This window comes from Ahaetulla prasina, chromosome 4 (assembly GCF_028640845.1).
Source record: "Ahaetulla prasina isolate Xishuangbanna chromosome 4, ASM2864084v1, whole genome shotgun sequence".
In the NCBI taxonomy this organism is placed as follows: Eukaryota; Metazoa; Chordata; class Lepidosauria; order Squamata; family Colubridae; genus Ahaetulla; species Ahaetulla prasina.
The window spans coordinates 10,243,439-10,258,195 of record NC_080542.1 but is presented as its reverse complement, the minus strand read 5'-3'; the positions used below and the strand labels follow the sequence as shown (position 1 = coordinate 10,258,195).

Here is a 14,757-nt window from a genome sequence, read left to right as displayed (position 1 = left end):
GACCCATCTTACATTCCTTTTTATAGTTAACACAACAAAGAAAAATGAAAGAAGAAAATGGGTTGGAAAAGATAAGAGTAGCCTCTCCTTGCACAGTAAATTAACTACAAAGCTTGTTTGAAGTTAGATAACCAGATGCCAGTTGACCCTAAGAATCTCTTTCTTATCAGGAGATAGTCACCAGACATCCTTCTGTAAATTATCATTTCATTTTTAGGAGTTTTAAAAGCTATCTAATCAATCCATATAACCAGGGATGGGATTCTACCAGTTTGGACCGGTTCAAGTGAACCGGTAGCTCCGACAATCAGCTGGGAGAAAATTAGTTCACTCTGATGATCAGGTGGGAGCAAACTGGTTCGGTCCAATGATCAGCTGTGCCCGCCTGCCCCTGACTTTTTATTTCCTTTGTTTGAAGCCCAACTGATCTGCTTTGCCACGCCTCAGCTGTTTTACTCACTGGGGCTGCAGTAGAAGGTAAGTTTTAGAGCTGAATTCAAATGCACCATGCATGTGAGCGAGGCAACAACATGCATGTAAAGTGCATCCTCAGAGAACCGGTTGTTACACCGGTTGAATCCCACCACTGCATACAACCATTAATAAAAGTTTTCCCACATTCCAGTCTGTAATGAGCCTGAACATAGAAAATAAGGCAAATTAAAACTAGGTTAACTAACAAATTGCAAAGTCCGTGTCATGTGCCCCTCACTACAGCAGTAGATGACGGTTCTCTCATCCACGTATTAATAAAATCCAAGTCTGTTTACATTTGCATGAGATCGGCCAAGGTTGGCGAAGTCCTTCCAACGATTTCTCCTCACACAATACGTTTGTGCCTCTGCAAACAGTCTCGGAAAGCATCCTTGACCTTCTCATTCCTCAAAGAGTAAATAAAAGGGTTCAGTAATGGGGTGACTACAGCAGTAAGAACTGCCACAGCTTTCTGGACATCCTGAGACCTACATTTGCTGGGCAAAGAATACATGAAGATGGCACTGCCATAGAAGATGGAAGCGACCGTGAGGTGAGAGGCACAGGTTGAAAAAGTCTTCCTACGGCTACCGCTCGTCTGCATCCTCAAGACAGTCACAATTATGTAGAGGTAAGAGACAACAGTTACACACAAAGAGCTAAGTAAGACCAGAGCAGAGAGGCTAGACTCCAGCATCAGGAGAGCACTTATATCATTGCAAGAAAGCTTGATCAGTGGAGCATAGTCGCAGAAGAAATGATCGATAACATTAGAGCTGCAGAAGGACAGTTGGCTCAGGAGAACAATGGGGCCAAAATTATTCAAGAAAGCACCAAACCAGCACACCAATATCAAATTCACACAGACCCATCTATTCATGATGATCGTGTAGCGCAATGGACGGCAGATAGCAGTGTAGCGGTCAAAGGCCATGACGGCAATCAGAATGATCTCACAGGTACCAAGGAAGAAGTAAGTGTTAAGTTCTGGAAGTAACGAGGCTGGAGACCAGGGTAGTGACAACAGCTCTTTAATATAGGGTGAACCCAGCAACAGGCTGGGGGAAAAACCTCTCCTTTTATACAGTTCTGCTGGAGGCTTCGACCAATCAGCAACGTGCTGATTTCCCGCTCAAATATTTAAAGGTACAAACATGAATACATAACACTCCTCCCCTCCCAGAAAACACTTTGCCACTATTTACATATTATTTACATGTTATTTTTCGACGTAGTCACGCAAATAACCTGGGCGTCTCCTAGTTCTTTCTGACCTGCGCGGTTCAGTTTTGGGTGGTGTTTTGAGCTGGTCGGAGGGGCTGTTTTCTCCTCCCAGCTCTTTCTCTGGGCCAACGGGCTCCGGATTATTGGCCGACTCTTTTTCTTGGCCATCCGGCCTTGGATTAATTTTGGAACTTTCCCTGCTGCTTCCCTCGGGAACCTGATGGCGTCGCTGGAACTCTGGGACCTCAGCTAAGTCTTGCGCCTCCCCCGGGTCATTGTCAGCTGTGGATTCAAATTGGTATTGGTCATGATCTGTTTCATTTGGTTCGATTTGGTCAGTTATTCGTTTCCTTAACTGATCTATGTGGCGCCTCCACACTCGGTTGTCGGGTAGCTCTACCACGTACGATTTTGGGCCGGTTATCTTTATTATTTGTCCTGCGAACCAACTAGGGCCGTCCCCATAGTTTCGGGCCCACACCCGGTCGCCTATGCTCATTTCCCTTGTCTTGTCCTAGTTGCCCTTGTAACCCTCGGTGTGTAATGGGGGTTCAACCGGTCAAGTGGGCACCGGAGTTTCCGTCCCATTAACAATTCAGCTGGGCTTTTCCCGGTGGCCGTGCTTGGGGTTCTGTGCTGGACGGCTAGGAAAAAGTCTATTTTTGTTTGCCAGTCACCTGGCTTGATCCTGGACAATGCCTCCTTAGCGCTCCGGACGGAACGCTCTGCAAGGCCATTCGACGCAGGGTGGAAAGGCGCAGAGAGGGCATGTCGGATGCCTTCCTCTGCCAGGTATTCTTCGAACTGGGCTGCCGTGAATTGGGGCCCATTGTCGGACACCAGAGTGTCCGGCAACCCGTGAGTTGCGAATAGGTGGCGCAGAGTTGCGATTACTGCTTCGGCCGTAGTGGATTTCATGATTATGATCTCCAACCATTTAGAAAATGCATCCACAACCACTAGGAATGTTTGGCCGTGAAAAGGGCCAGCAAAGTCAATGTGGATTCTTGACCAAGGCCCTTGGGGCTTTTCCCATTCTCTGACTGGGGCCGTTGGGGGTAGAGGTCTGGACTCTTGGCAAGCTTGGCATTTCCCTACCCTCTCAGCAATCTCTGCGTCCATGAGTGGCCACCATACATAGCTTCTAGCTAACCCCTTCATCCTTACGATGCCTGGGTGACCCTCGTGGAGGAGGTCCAATACCTTGCCCCTTAACTTAACAGGAATTATTACACGATCACCCCATAACAGGCACCCCCCTTGAGCCGAGAGCTCATCTCGTTTTTTAACAAATTCTTTGAACCGTTCGCCCGGCGCAGCGGGCCACCCTCTCTGTACCCAACCGAGTACAGTCCTTAACACAATGTCCCGGTATGATGCCCGAGCCACTTCCTTTGATGTGACTGGGCCAGAGTCCAACGAGTCAATAAGTAGGATGGGCGTCCCCGGAGTGGGGTCTTCGGTCGCCCCTGGTAGTGGGCATCGGCTTAACGCGTCTGCATGCCCCACTTCTTTTCCTGGTCGATGCTGCAGCTTGTACGAATAAGCGGCTAAGAATATAGTCCAACGGGTCAAGCGTGGCGAAAGTGCCACAGGCGTTGGGCGGTCGCCAGCCAGTATCCCCAGTAGCGGTCTGTGGTCAGTCACGATTTCAAAATTCCGCCCAAAGACATACTCGTGGAATTTTTTGACCCCTGACACAATGGCTAGTGCTTCTTTGTCTAATTGGCTGTAGTTCCTCTCTGGGGAGGACATCGTTCTAGAGTAGAACGCTATAGGGGCTTCTGTGCCGTTTGAAGTCTATGGCTGAGTACAGCCCCACCCCATAAGGGAGGCATCGCAAACCAGCACTAGGGGTAATGAGTCGTGATATTGGATGAGCAGGCTATCACTTGAGAGCAGGTTCTTGACTGCTTCAAAAGCCCTATTTTCTGACTTTCCCCAAGACCAAACAGTATTTTTCCCTAAGAGCCTATGCAGCGGTTCCATAGCAGTCGCTTTGTTCTTTAAAAGACCGCAAAAATTAACCAATCCCAGGAATGCCTGCAGCTCTGCTTTGTTTTTGGGCGCTGGAGCCTTCCTAATTGCCTTAACCTTGCTCTCAGTAGGGTGAATTCCTTTCTTGTCTATCCGATAGCCCAAGAAATCGACGGATTCGACCCCGATCTGGCATTTATTTGTCTTGACTTGTAATCCGGCTGTCCGGAAAATGCTCAAGACCTTTCTTAACCGCTCCCCCAATTCCTCCATGTTTTCCCCTGAAATTAGGACATCATCGAAGTAGGGAACTACCCCTGGGAGCCCCTGCAGTAGTCGTTCCATCAGGTTTTGGAACAGCCCTGGTGCCACACTGACCCCAAATTGCAATCGGGTGCACTTGAAGGCCCCCCTGTGCGTCACAATTGTTTGGGCTTCGCCAGCGGGCGCCTACTGGCAGTTGTTGGTAGGCTTGGGCCAAGTCTAACTTTGCAAAGATTTGCCCTTGCCCCAAAGAGTGCAATAAGTGCTGCACCACTGGAACCGGGTAAGCGCTTTTCTGTAAGGCTTTGTTAAGCGTCGCCTTGTAGTCAGCGCAGATTCTAATTGACCCGTCCGGTTTTATGGGGTGACGATTGCCTCCCACTTTGCGTGATCGACTGGCACCAAAATCCCTGATTAATGAGCTTATCCAGCTCCTTATCGATTTTTGGTTTTAGGGCAAAGGACTCTCCTCGCCTTAAGCCTAATGGGGCTACCTGGGGTCTAAGTTGAAGGAAATAGGGGTCCCTTGTACTTGCCCAGGCAGTCCTTGAAGACATCTTCGAACTCGTTAAAGAGAATGTCTTTCAGGTTACAGTCACTTCTGTAGATGCCAGTCACTCCCATGCCCAGGGCACGAAACCAGTCTAGTCCCAACAGACTGGGCAGAGTTGCTTCCACGATCGTGATGGGCAGGGGCTTTTATGTGGACCGTACTCGACTCGGACGGAGGTGGTCCTCGAACAGGGATGCGATTCCCTGGTAGTCGTGCACTGTAGCCGTTGTGCTTGCAGGTGGCGCCGCGACGGACGGCAGCGACTTCGCCAAAGTGTCCCAGGACATGATGGTGATCGCTGATCCCGTGTCTACTTCAAGCCGGCACCGTACTCTCTATTTTTGGCTTGGTGAAGATCTTCTTCTCCACTTTGGTCGAGGCGCGCCTATGACCACAGTTGTTTGGTTGGAATCGCGCTTTTTGTTTGAGCCAATCGCGGGCCCCCTTGCCGATCCCGCGCTCTGATTGGCCGATTTGAATTTTCGGCGGGAAGGTTGGGCCCCTCGACAAACTTGAGCTAGGTGCCCTTTCTTCCCACACCGCCGACACGTCGCGTCTTTAAACTTGCAGCGTTGGCGCTGGTGTTGACCCCCGCAGCTTCCGCATTCGCCTCGGTCCCCTTTGTCGCGTTTCTCGGTGCGGCAGACCCTTCCTCGTCTTCACCGCCGGATTCGGTCTGAACCTCCTCCTGGTGCACCGGAGTTGCCTTGCGCCGCCTTTTGTGGGACCGGCTTCTGCAGTGTCTCTGCCGCTTGGGTGGACATTTCATGTGCTCTGGCTTCGCCCAGAGCGTTGGCCAGTGTGAGGTTGCTCTTTGCTAGCAGCCGCCGCCGCAAACGGATATCTTTGACCGGATGAGTTGCTCGAGGAGCACCTCGCCCAGGTCGCGGTATCCGCAGTCCTTGGACGCTTTTCTTAGGGCGGCCATGTAGTCACCGATGGATTCGCCTCCATCTGCCTTCGCTCTCAATTCAAACCGCCGCACGTATTTGGACGGCGTTGGTGCGAAGTGATTTTTTAGCAAAGTCTGCAAAGTTGGCCATGACACCGACTGCAACGGTGTTGGCTCTGCCAGGGCTTCCGCGATGTCGATGACCTCCGGACCACAGTGGCTTAGGAAATAAGCCCTCTTTCGGTTATCTGGAACTCCGTGCAGTTCGTTGGCTTCTAGAAAGCTGTCGAAACGGGTCATATACGTTCCCCATTTCTCTTTAGCCGGGTCAAACGGTGCAGGCGGAGTGTAACTGGCCATCTCCGCTTTTCTGCCCTGGGTTTGCTGGGTTCGGGTCTATCGTGCTTCAGCTCGGTTCTGGTTCTCCTCAGCCTCGAGATCCCACCTTCGTCGCCAATGTTAAGTTCGGGAAGTAACGAGGCTGGAGACCAGGGTAGTGACAACAGCTCTTTAATATAGGGTGAACCCAGCAACAGGCTGGGGGAAAAACCTCTCCTTTTATACCGTTCTGCTGGAGGCTTTGACCAATCAGCAACGTGCTGATTTCCCGCTCAAATATTTAAAGGTACAAACATGAATACATAACAGTAAGAGTAGCACTGAGTGATGCAGCCCAAGAAAGAGATTGAGCTGTTCAGAGAAACTAGATTGGACATCATCTTCGGTGTGATTGTCAGAACGAAAAATACCTCCAGAAAGGAGAGGTTGCAGAGGAAGAAATACATGGGGGTTTGCAAGTGTTGGTCCACGCATACCAGACTGATGATCGTGAGGTTCCCAGCCAAAGTGAAAAATAACACAACCAGGAGCAACGAAAAAAGGAAGAGTTGCATGGGCCTAGGTAGTTGGAAGCCAATTAAGATGAACTCTGTCACTTCTGCCGAGCTATTCTGAGTCCTACTTCCCATCATGAATTTGCTGGTGGAGAAAAATGCAGGAAAGAAACGCACTGCAGTTTACCTTCTTTTCTTACGTCCCAAGTTCAGATATGGAGATCACTCATCAAAGAGTGCCAGAAACAGACTCCTCAAGCCAAGAGACTGGGGTCTATCCCTCCTTCAGGCTTCTTCTCATAGAAATTGTGAATACTCCAACACTGGAAATTTTTAAGAAAATGTTGGATAACCATCTGACTGAGATGGTGTAGGGTTTCCTGCCTGGGCAGGGGGTTGGACTAGAAGGCCTCCAAGGTCCCTTCCAACTCTGTTGTTATGTTATGTTATGAAATGCACCAACATTGAAATTCCTTCTCGCAAAGAACAGAAACTGAGTACTGATAGTCAACTGTCTTTCAGAATGTGCATCTGGAAGAAGACTAGAAGCCGTGGATCCCATTTTCATCTCCACATCCCAAACTTTCAGCAGGAAGATCTCAGGTGGCCACTTCCAATCCATCTTTTCTTTAGCCTGGCATTCTGATGGCTCTGCCTACACATAGACTATGCTTGTATTTTCCTCCATCCTGTGGCACTTTTTCCCAAAATGAATTTAGCAGATGATTAACTTCTAGGCAGCAATATCCCTCTTGACAATCAGTGAAATAAATTGGCATTTAAAAAGTATAAGTTGAGATACGTCCTTGGAGACATTTGTTAATGGGTTCCCCAGAGAGTAAAGTTCGGAAATAAATTTATTCATTTTGGCGGCGTCAAAACTTTAATGACATTAGGCCTGATTTTTCTAGCTTGCAGTGGAGATGTTCAGCAACAAAATACACACTCACAACCTCTCAACCAAAATGGCAGTCAATTGAATAATGCTAAGATCCGTGATAATGTTAGAAGACAAATCCTTAGAAGACTATCATTAAGTGTTGTAAGTGTTGTACCTTGAAGAAGGTATCTTTTCTTTGATGTACACTGAGAGCATATGCACACTTGGCCAATAAAAATTCTATTCTATTCTCTATCCAAAATGTGGACTTTGGACCACACAACATCATCTATCTCTAATCTAAAACACGGTCCTTTCAATAGTTCCAAGAAGGCTCCACTCCCATTTGCACCACTCAGATGACCCTGAGGACACAGATAAACCTCTAGGTGACCTTACTGGCTAACTAAAAGAATGCAAATGACCAGCTGTCTGCAAGGAGTATAAAACCTTCCATTTCCCACCATCCAGTCAGAGCTAAAGAAGCTTCTTGGATGAGAAGCGAAACGTCTTCAAAGAAAAACCAAGAAAGTCCAGTTGCCTCTTTGAAGAAGCACCATTGGGACAACCATGACCTGGATGACTGAGAATCTCCATACACATACAGGAGTTGTCCCATCCATTCTCAAGAAAGTCTGGTGGCTGGTTTCTGTTCTACTAAAAAATAAACTATGTGAAGACTTTGGTGATTTGATATGCTTATTTTTCTTCTCAATGAAGAAAGGTAGTAATTTGATCTTGTGCATTCACTGTTGTCCAGTTTCATGCTAGAAATGTTATGGCTCCATTGGTCAAACATGGGGCAGACTATGAATTTGGGGAGGCCTGGAAATATAAGATTTAGATGCAAGAGAATATTCAACCTTCCATCACAACACAAAGCAGAGATGTGAGCTTTATAAATGTCTTCATATTGTTTCCAATGGAACAAACTTCCCCAGCAAAGAGTGAAGGAAAAAAATTGTTAGTCTAAAGCCAAGTCTGCATGATTTCAGGATTCTGACCGACGCCCTAATTAAATCATGAGCCTCGATCCAAGCTTCCAAAGAAATCCAGTTATTTATTAGGAACGTCATGTCAGCAGGTTCCAAGTGAAGCCAACTCTGACCCCACATAATTTACGGCCCAGGCTTGACTCTGTTTCCCCTCACCCCCCAGTGTGTGTATCAGTCACATTCTCCAACAAAGCAATTTCGTGGGTTGTAGAGATCACTCCCCTCCGGCCACTGTGGGTAACCCCAGGAGAGAGCCTTCACAGAGATATGTCTGGAATGTGCTTTTGTTTTTGGCTGCTGTGCTGCTTCGTCACAGGAGGAAGTTCATTTTCCCATCCTCCTTGCCTATGGCAATTTGAGAGCAGGCCAGGAATGCTTTGCGAGTTGACACATGAATTATACTGAGGTCAAGTTGTTGCACTATTATTGCTATAAGCACAGCAATAATATTAGACTCCAATAGACTATATATCGATATATTCAAAGCAATCTCCTGCATTAAAAACATAATTGTGTCCAATAAAGGGTAATAGAGTATTGCTGGTGAAAATTTTGACTATTGTTTCTTTAAAGATGGATTCCTTTGAAAATACAACCTGTCCATTTCATTTTGATAAATAGCTGATATACTATAAAGGTAAAGGTTCCCCTCACACATATGTGCTAGTCGTTGCCGACTCTAGGGGGTGGAGCTCATCTGTGTTTCAAAGCCGAAGAGCCAGCGCTGTCCGAAGACATCTCTGTGGTCATGTGGCCGGCATGACTCAATGCCAAAGGCGCACGGAAGGCTGTTACCTTCCCACCAAAGGTGGTCCCTATTTTTTTCTACTTGCATTTTTTACGTGCTTTCAAACTGCTAGGTTGTCAGAAGCTGGAACAAGTACCAGGAGCTCACCCCATTACATGGCAGCACTAGGGATTCGAACCACTGAACTGCCGATCTTTCGAATGACAACCTCAGCGTCTTAGCCCCTGAGCCACCGCGTGCCTATTTATAAACTATAGAATAGTATTATTCTTACTGTATTGAGCCAGCAGTGCATGGCTGCAGCCAAAAAATGCTAATGCAGCCCTTGGTTCAATAAACGAAGGCATAGTATCGAAATCAAGTGAAGTATTAGTATCAATTTATAAAGTTTTAGTATCTGGAATACTGCATCCAGTAGTGTCACCACAGTACAAAAAAGCTGTTGAGATGTTGGGGGGGGGAAATGCAAAGAAGAGCAACTAAGAGCAACTAAGGGCTTCTGGTGGCTCAGCAGACTAAGTCTGTCTGTTATTAACACAGCTGCTTGCAATTACTGCTAGTTCAAGTCCCACCAGGCCCAAGGTTGACTCAGCCTTCCATCCTTTATAAGGTAGGTAAAATGAGGATCCAGATTGTTGGGGGCAATAAAAGTTGACTTTATATATAATATAGAAAAGGATGAAGACTATTGCTTAACACAGTGTAACCCGCCCTGAGTCTGCGGAGAAGGGCGGGATATAAATGCAAATTAAAAATAAAAATTAAAGGCCTGGAGACAAAAACATATGAATGACGGTTGCAAAAATTGGGTATGACCAGTCTAGAGAAAAGGACATTTCATTACCCTAACTAGGTAACATCATCAGTTCTAGTACTAGCACTAGCACTGATGATGTTACGTAGTCTGGGCAATGAAACGTCTACAAGAAAACAAGCAAGCTCAGAGAGCACCAAGGGAGGTCGAAATAAAGCACAGATCAGGAGGGGACATGCACATAATGAGTTCTGCCTGCCTTTGGGCTTGACATCAATAGAGGAAACCAACATAGAATGCCTATTACAGATTCCCTTGGAATGCATTTTTTTCACTGCTTCAGTAAATCCCTGAGGAACCTTTGCAAGCCTATCTTGAATACCTCTTACACCATCTTTTTCAAAATAATAACTCGCTCGGTGGCTTAATAAGAAGTTACTGCTATGCTCATTGCCATGAAAAGATATGGAAGGTATGCATGCCGAAAAATTGTCCTGAACACATCTGCAGATCAAGAATCTTTTCAAAGGCACTCCGAATGGTGAATATTATCTTTTCCCAAATTTAAATTAGGGAGTCAAGTTCTAATGGATAATTTTTTCTTCTTTTTTGGTTTGTCAGTACATTCAATCTTGTCTAATAAACCGGAAGAATTTTATTGGCAGAAAGAAGATAGTGACATATGAAATTCATGAAATTTGTATGCCTATTTTAAAGTAAATTGGAAACTGGAGGATTTTGGAAATGTTTCAACGCTTGGCTCAAGAATATTGAGCTTTAATACCGTTTGGAAGATCAAGAGACTGATTGCAAACTTTCGGATTGTTACATTAGGTATGTTTAGGACTGGTTTAGAAACAAAATTGATGCCAAATTTTGTTTACTCATATACAGTAGTGGCCAAAATTGTGGAAACCTTTTGGGAAAAGTGTATTTTCTAAAACTAGTCAATAACACCACTTTTTTTAAAAATAGTATCATAAAATTATATATCAATGGAAAGGCAATTTAATCAAGAATGTAATGCAATAACTTTTATGAAGGATTTGCTATTGAAATAGCAGTTACAGTATAAAGAAGAAAAGTGAAACACGTAGGAAAAAATGAGATATACAAAAATTATCACCATGTCAGTTAATACTTAGTTGGGTAAACTTTAGCATGAATTATGGCCTTATAATATCTTCCCATGGAGTGAACCCAGTCTTTTAGTTCTGTAGCTGTTGGAATGTGAAACCAGGATTGAAGGATTGCTTCTATTAACTGGGTTTTATTGCTGGGTCACTTCCAACTAACAAGTTTCTTTAGTTGGCTCCATCAATTTTCAATTCGGTTAAGATTTGGACTGTTCCCAGGCCATTCCAGCAGTGGAATAGGATTATCTTGAAACTCCCAAGAAAAAAATGGTGTTATTAACCATCAAACCTCAAATATACACTTTTCCCAAAAGGTTTCCACAATTTTGGCCACTCCTGTAATTCATCATAGGGGAATATGCCCAGCAAAGGCTCCGAGCCGAATTTCTTTTGATCCTAATTTGCAAGCCTACAAACTGTGTTTGCATGACAGACAAATCTGGAGGATGCGCGTTTTGTCAGAGAGTTTGTTAGTTTTAAAAAATTTCCTTAAATAAATTTTATGATGAATTCATCTCTCTGCTTCATCCTCATGGCATAATGCTAAGGAGGGGTAAACCAGAGCAAAGGTGTTGTTATGTAAATGAACTTGCAAAAAAGACATTCTAGAAACATTTAACAATTAAGCAGTGGAATGGCTTGCCTTCAAATGTTGTGGGTGGTCCATCGCTAGAGGCTTTTAAGATGAGACCGGACAACCAGTGGTGTGAAATGGTGTAGAGTTTCCTGCTAGAGAAAGGTTGAACTAATTTTTATTTATTTATTTATTTTATTTCGTCAAGCATGTGAGAGGTAACAGATATAAGTAGAAACGTAATTACGAATACATGAAATGGATACATATAAAAGGGAACATTAGGACAGGGACGGTAGGCACGCTGGTGCGTTTATGCACGCCCCTTACAGACCTCTTAGAAATAGGGTGAGGTCAACAGTAGACAGTTTAAGCTTAAAGTTTTGGGGGTTTGGGGAAGAAACTACAGAATGAGGTAGTGCATTCCAGGCATTGACCACTCTGCTGCTGAAGTCACATTTTCTGCAATCAAATTTGGAGCGGTTTACCTTGAGTTTATATCTATTATTTGCTCTTGTATTGTTGCGGTTGAAGCTGAAATAATCACTGACAGGTAGGACATTGTGGTAGATAATTTCATGTACTATGCTTAGGTCAGATTGAAGTCTGCGTAGTTCTGAGTTGTCTAAGCCCAAAATTTGGAGTCTGATGGCATAAGGTATTTTATTGCGAGCAGAGGAGTGGAGGATATATCAATATCAATAACACTAATGACTAGAAGTACTTTGATATGATTCAAATCATAATTCCTTATTGTACAAGAGATTAACAGAATAGTAGAGTCGGGTGGGACATTTTAGGTCTTCTAGGAAACCCTATACCATTTCAGACAAAAGGTTCTCCAATCTCTTCTTAGAAACCTCCAGTGATGGAGCACCAACAACTTCTGGAGGCAAGTCCTTCCACTGATTAATTGTTCTCCTTGTCAGGAAATGTCTCCTTAGTTCTAGATAGTTTTCCTCTCCTTGATTAGTTTCCATCCATCGCTTCTTACCTTGCCTTCAGGTGCTTCGGAGAATAGCTTGATTCCCTCTTCTTTGTCTTTGCCCCTTAGACTAACCATCCGATGACCATCAAAGCTGGAGAACTTGTATTTATTTGAAATTTTTGTAGATTAAAATGAAAAGGAAGTTGGATAATAATCTCTTATGGTTTCATTCTATTTTCAGGAATGGACTAAATGGCAAACAGCACCAGAGTGAGAGAGTTCATATTGTTAGGGCTGACCAACAACCCTCAACTTGCCATTGGCCTTTTCCTCATCTTGCTTGGGATTTACCTTTTAACATTGATAGGAAACATGTTGATTATTATTATCACACTGGTCAACGCCCAACTGTATAGCCCGATGTATTTTTTCCTCCGACATGTGGCATGGATAGAGATCGGGTACATGAGCACCATCATTCCTAAAACACTGATCAACACGGCCACTGGCAGCAAAAGCATCACTTTAGCTGGTTGCTTGGCACAGATGTTTCTCTACTTTGTTCTTGGCACCACTGGGTTCCTTCTACTGGCCGTAATGTCTATTGATCGATACATAGCCATCTGTAACCCTCTTCGCTATCCAGCCATCATGAATGAAGAAATCTGCTGCTTATCGGTACTTTGTTGCTGGATTGGGGGTTTGTCACTAATTTTAGGTCCATCCATTCTCTTCTTTCAAATGCCATATTGTGGACATAACAACGTCGTCAATCATTTCTTTTGTGACAACGGACACCTAATCAAACTATCATGTGTTGACACCAGCCTCTTAGAACTGATCGATTTTATGATTGCCGTATTCTCTTTGCTTGGGACCTTAGTTGTCAACCTTGTGTCTTACATCAAAATCGTTTCTACAATTCTGAGAATCCCATCCATTACAGGGAGGAGGAAGACCTTCTCCACTTGCGCCTCACACATGACTGTGGTCTTCGTCACCTACAGCAGTTGTATTTTCATGTACATAAGACCCAAAGGCAGCAGCAATTTAGATTTCAACAAAATAACGGCTCTTTTGAATACTGTCATGGCTCCACTTTTGATCCCGTTCATATATTGTCTGAGGAACAAGCAAGTGCAAGATGCTTTGAGGACCGAACTGAGACAATGGGTTGGGTTTTGCAAGAGATGATTTGCCATTGATGTGATCTTGAAGCTGATATTCAGGTTTAACTTCGACATGTTGTGGTATTGTGCTGTTTTTAGATGTAATGATCTCATTGTCAACTCTGAAGCAAAACTGGCTGGGGTCATTTTGAAGGCTTCAGGGTTGCTGCAGGGTGAAGAAGGGATAGAGAGGAGGAACATAGTTAGATGGGGGTTTGTAGCCAAAACAAAATAGTTTCCTGTCAGAACCAAGGACATTTGGATAGGTGGCTAGAGGGAGGAGGAGTCCGATTACCATGCGACCAGCCAGCACCTTGTTTGGACAATGTGACTGATTGTTCGGGGAAAGGGGGAACCTTCACTTTTCAATCAGGTGCAAACTGCGGGAACTTTCAGAGTCTGTTTTCATTTGTGTGTGTGTGTGTGTGTGTGTGTTTGTCATGAATGCGACTGCCTGCGGGCTCCTGGATTGGGGCAGACCAGGTGCTTTGTCAGAAAAACACTTAATCTCTCCCCTGGCTCAGCTGATAAAGGGAGGAGAACTTGTGGCTCAGAGGTTAATACAACTGCCTAATGTGCAGGCAGCCCAAGTTCGAATCCGAGTACGGGTATGGCTAGCTGTTGAAAACTATAAAGCTTGAAATAGATCTATACTAATCTCCTTTTATTTCTTTATCAGCAAATATATATTTGGTATAAAATGGTTTGTTGTGAATACGACTGCTTGAGGGCTCCTGGATTGGAGCTGAAAGCTGAAAGGAAGCAACAGTTTCAAAGTCTATATAAACAGTGTGTTGTCTTTTAGTCAATTTGAGCAACCATCATCATAATACCAGTAATAATGTTCATTAGTAGTGGTCATATAATAACAGTGTTTTTGTGACATAATATTAATACTTATTAATTCTAATTCATATCAATAACAAACATACCGTAATAAGTCCTCATAGTAAAAATAATCCTTCTTTCTAATTTCAAATGTTAATCTATCCATTTCTGCACATTGTTTCCTGATTGCTTATTTGTAGTCTATGACTATCATTAAGTGTTGTATCATTAAGTGTTAAATTTGTACCCTATGACTATCATTGTTGTGCCTTGATGAAGGTATCTTTTCTTTTATGTACACTGAGAGCATATGCACCAAGACAATTTCCTTATGTGTCCAATCACACTTGGCCAATAAAAAATTCTATTCTATTCTATTCTATTCTATTCTATTCTATTCTATTCTATTCTATTCTATTCTATTCTATTCTATTCTGTTCTTATCATCATCGTCATCATCATCTCTTCTGTAGGGATCTTTCCAATGTTGTGCAAATAAAATTCTGGCTGCTGTTAACATTCTGTTTT

The 14,757-nt window shown here is 44.2% G+C and overlaps 1 protein-coding gene and 1 pseudogene across 1 annotated transcript; one reads left to right on the top strand and one right to left on the bottom strand.

The window, feature by feature from the left end:
- Nucleotides 1-820: 820 nt before the first annotated feature.
- LOC131197881 (olfactory receptor 6M1-like) lies at nt 821-6,352 on the bottom strand (annotated as a pseudogene).
- Nucleotides 6,353-12,484: 6,132 nt separating this feature from the next.
- On the top strand, nt 12,485-13,426 carry LOC131197880 (olfactory receptor 6E1-like). The gene has a single exon (XM_058182377.1). The coding sequence runs from the start codon at nt 12,485-12,487 to the stop codon at nt 13,424-13,426; it is 942 nt and encodes a 313-aa protein (XP_058038360.1).
- Nucleotides 13,427-14,757: the final 1,331 nt, after the last annotated feature.

Bases quoted from the DNA above. Each gene is read 5' to 3' on its own strand.
- LOC131197880 (XM_058182377.1), top strand. From the start codon at position 12,485: ATGGCAAACAGCACCAGAGTGAGAGAGTTCATATTGTTAGGGCTGACC.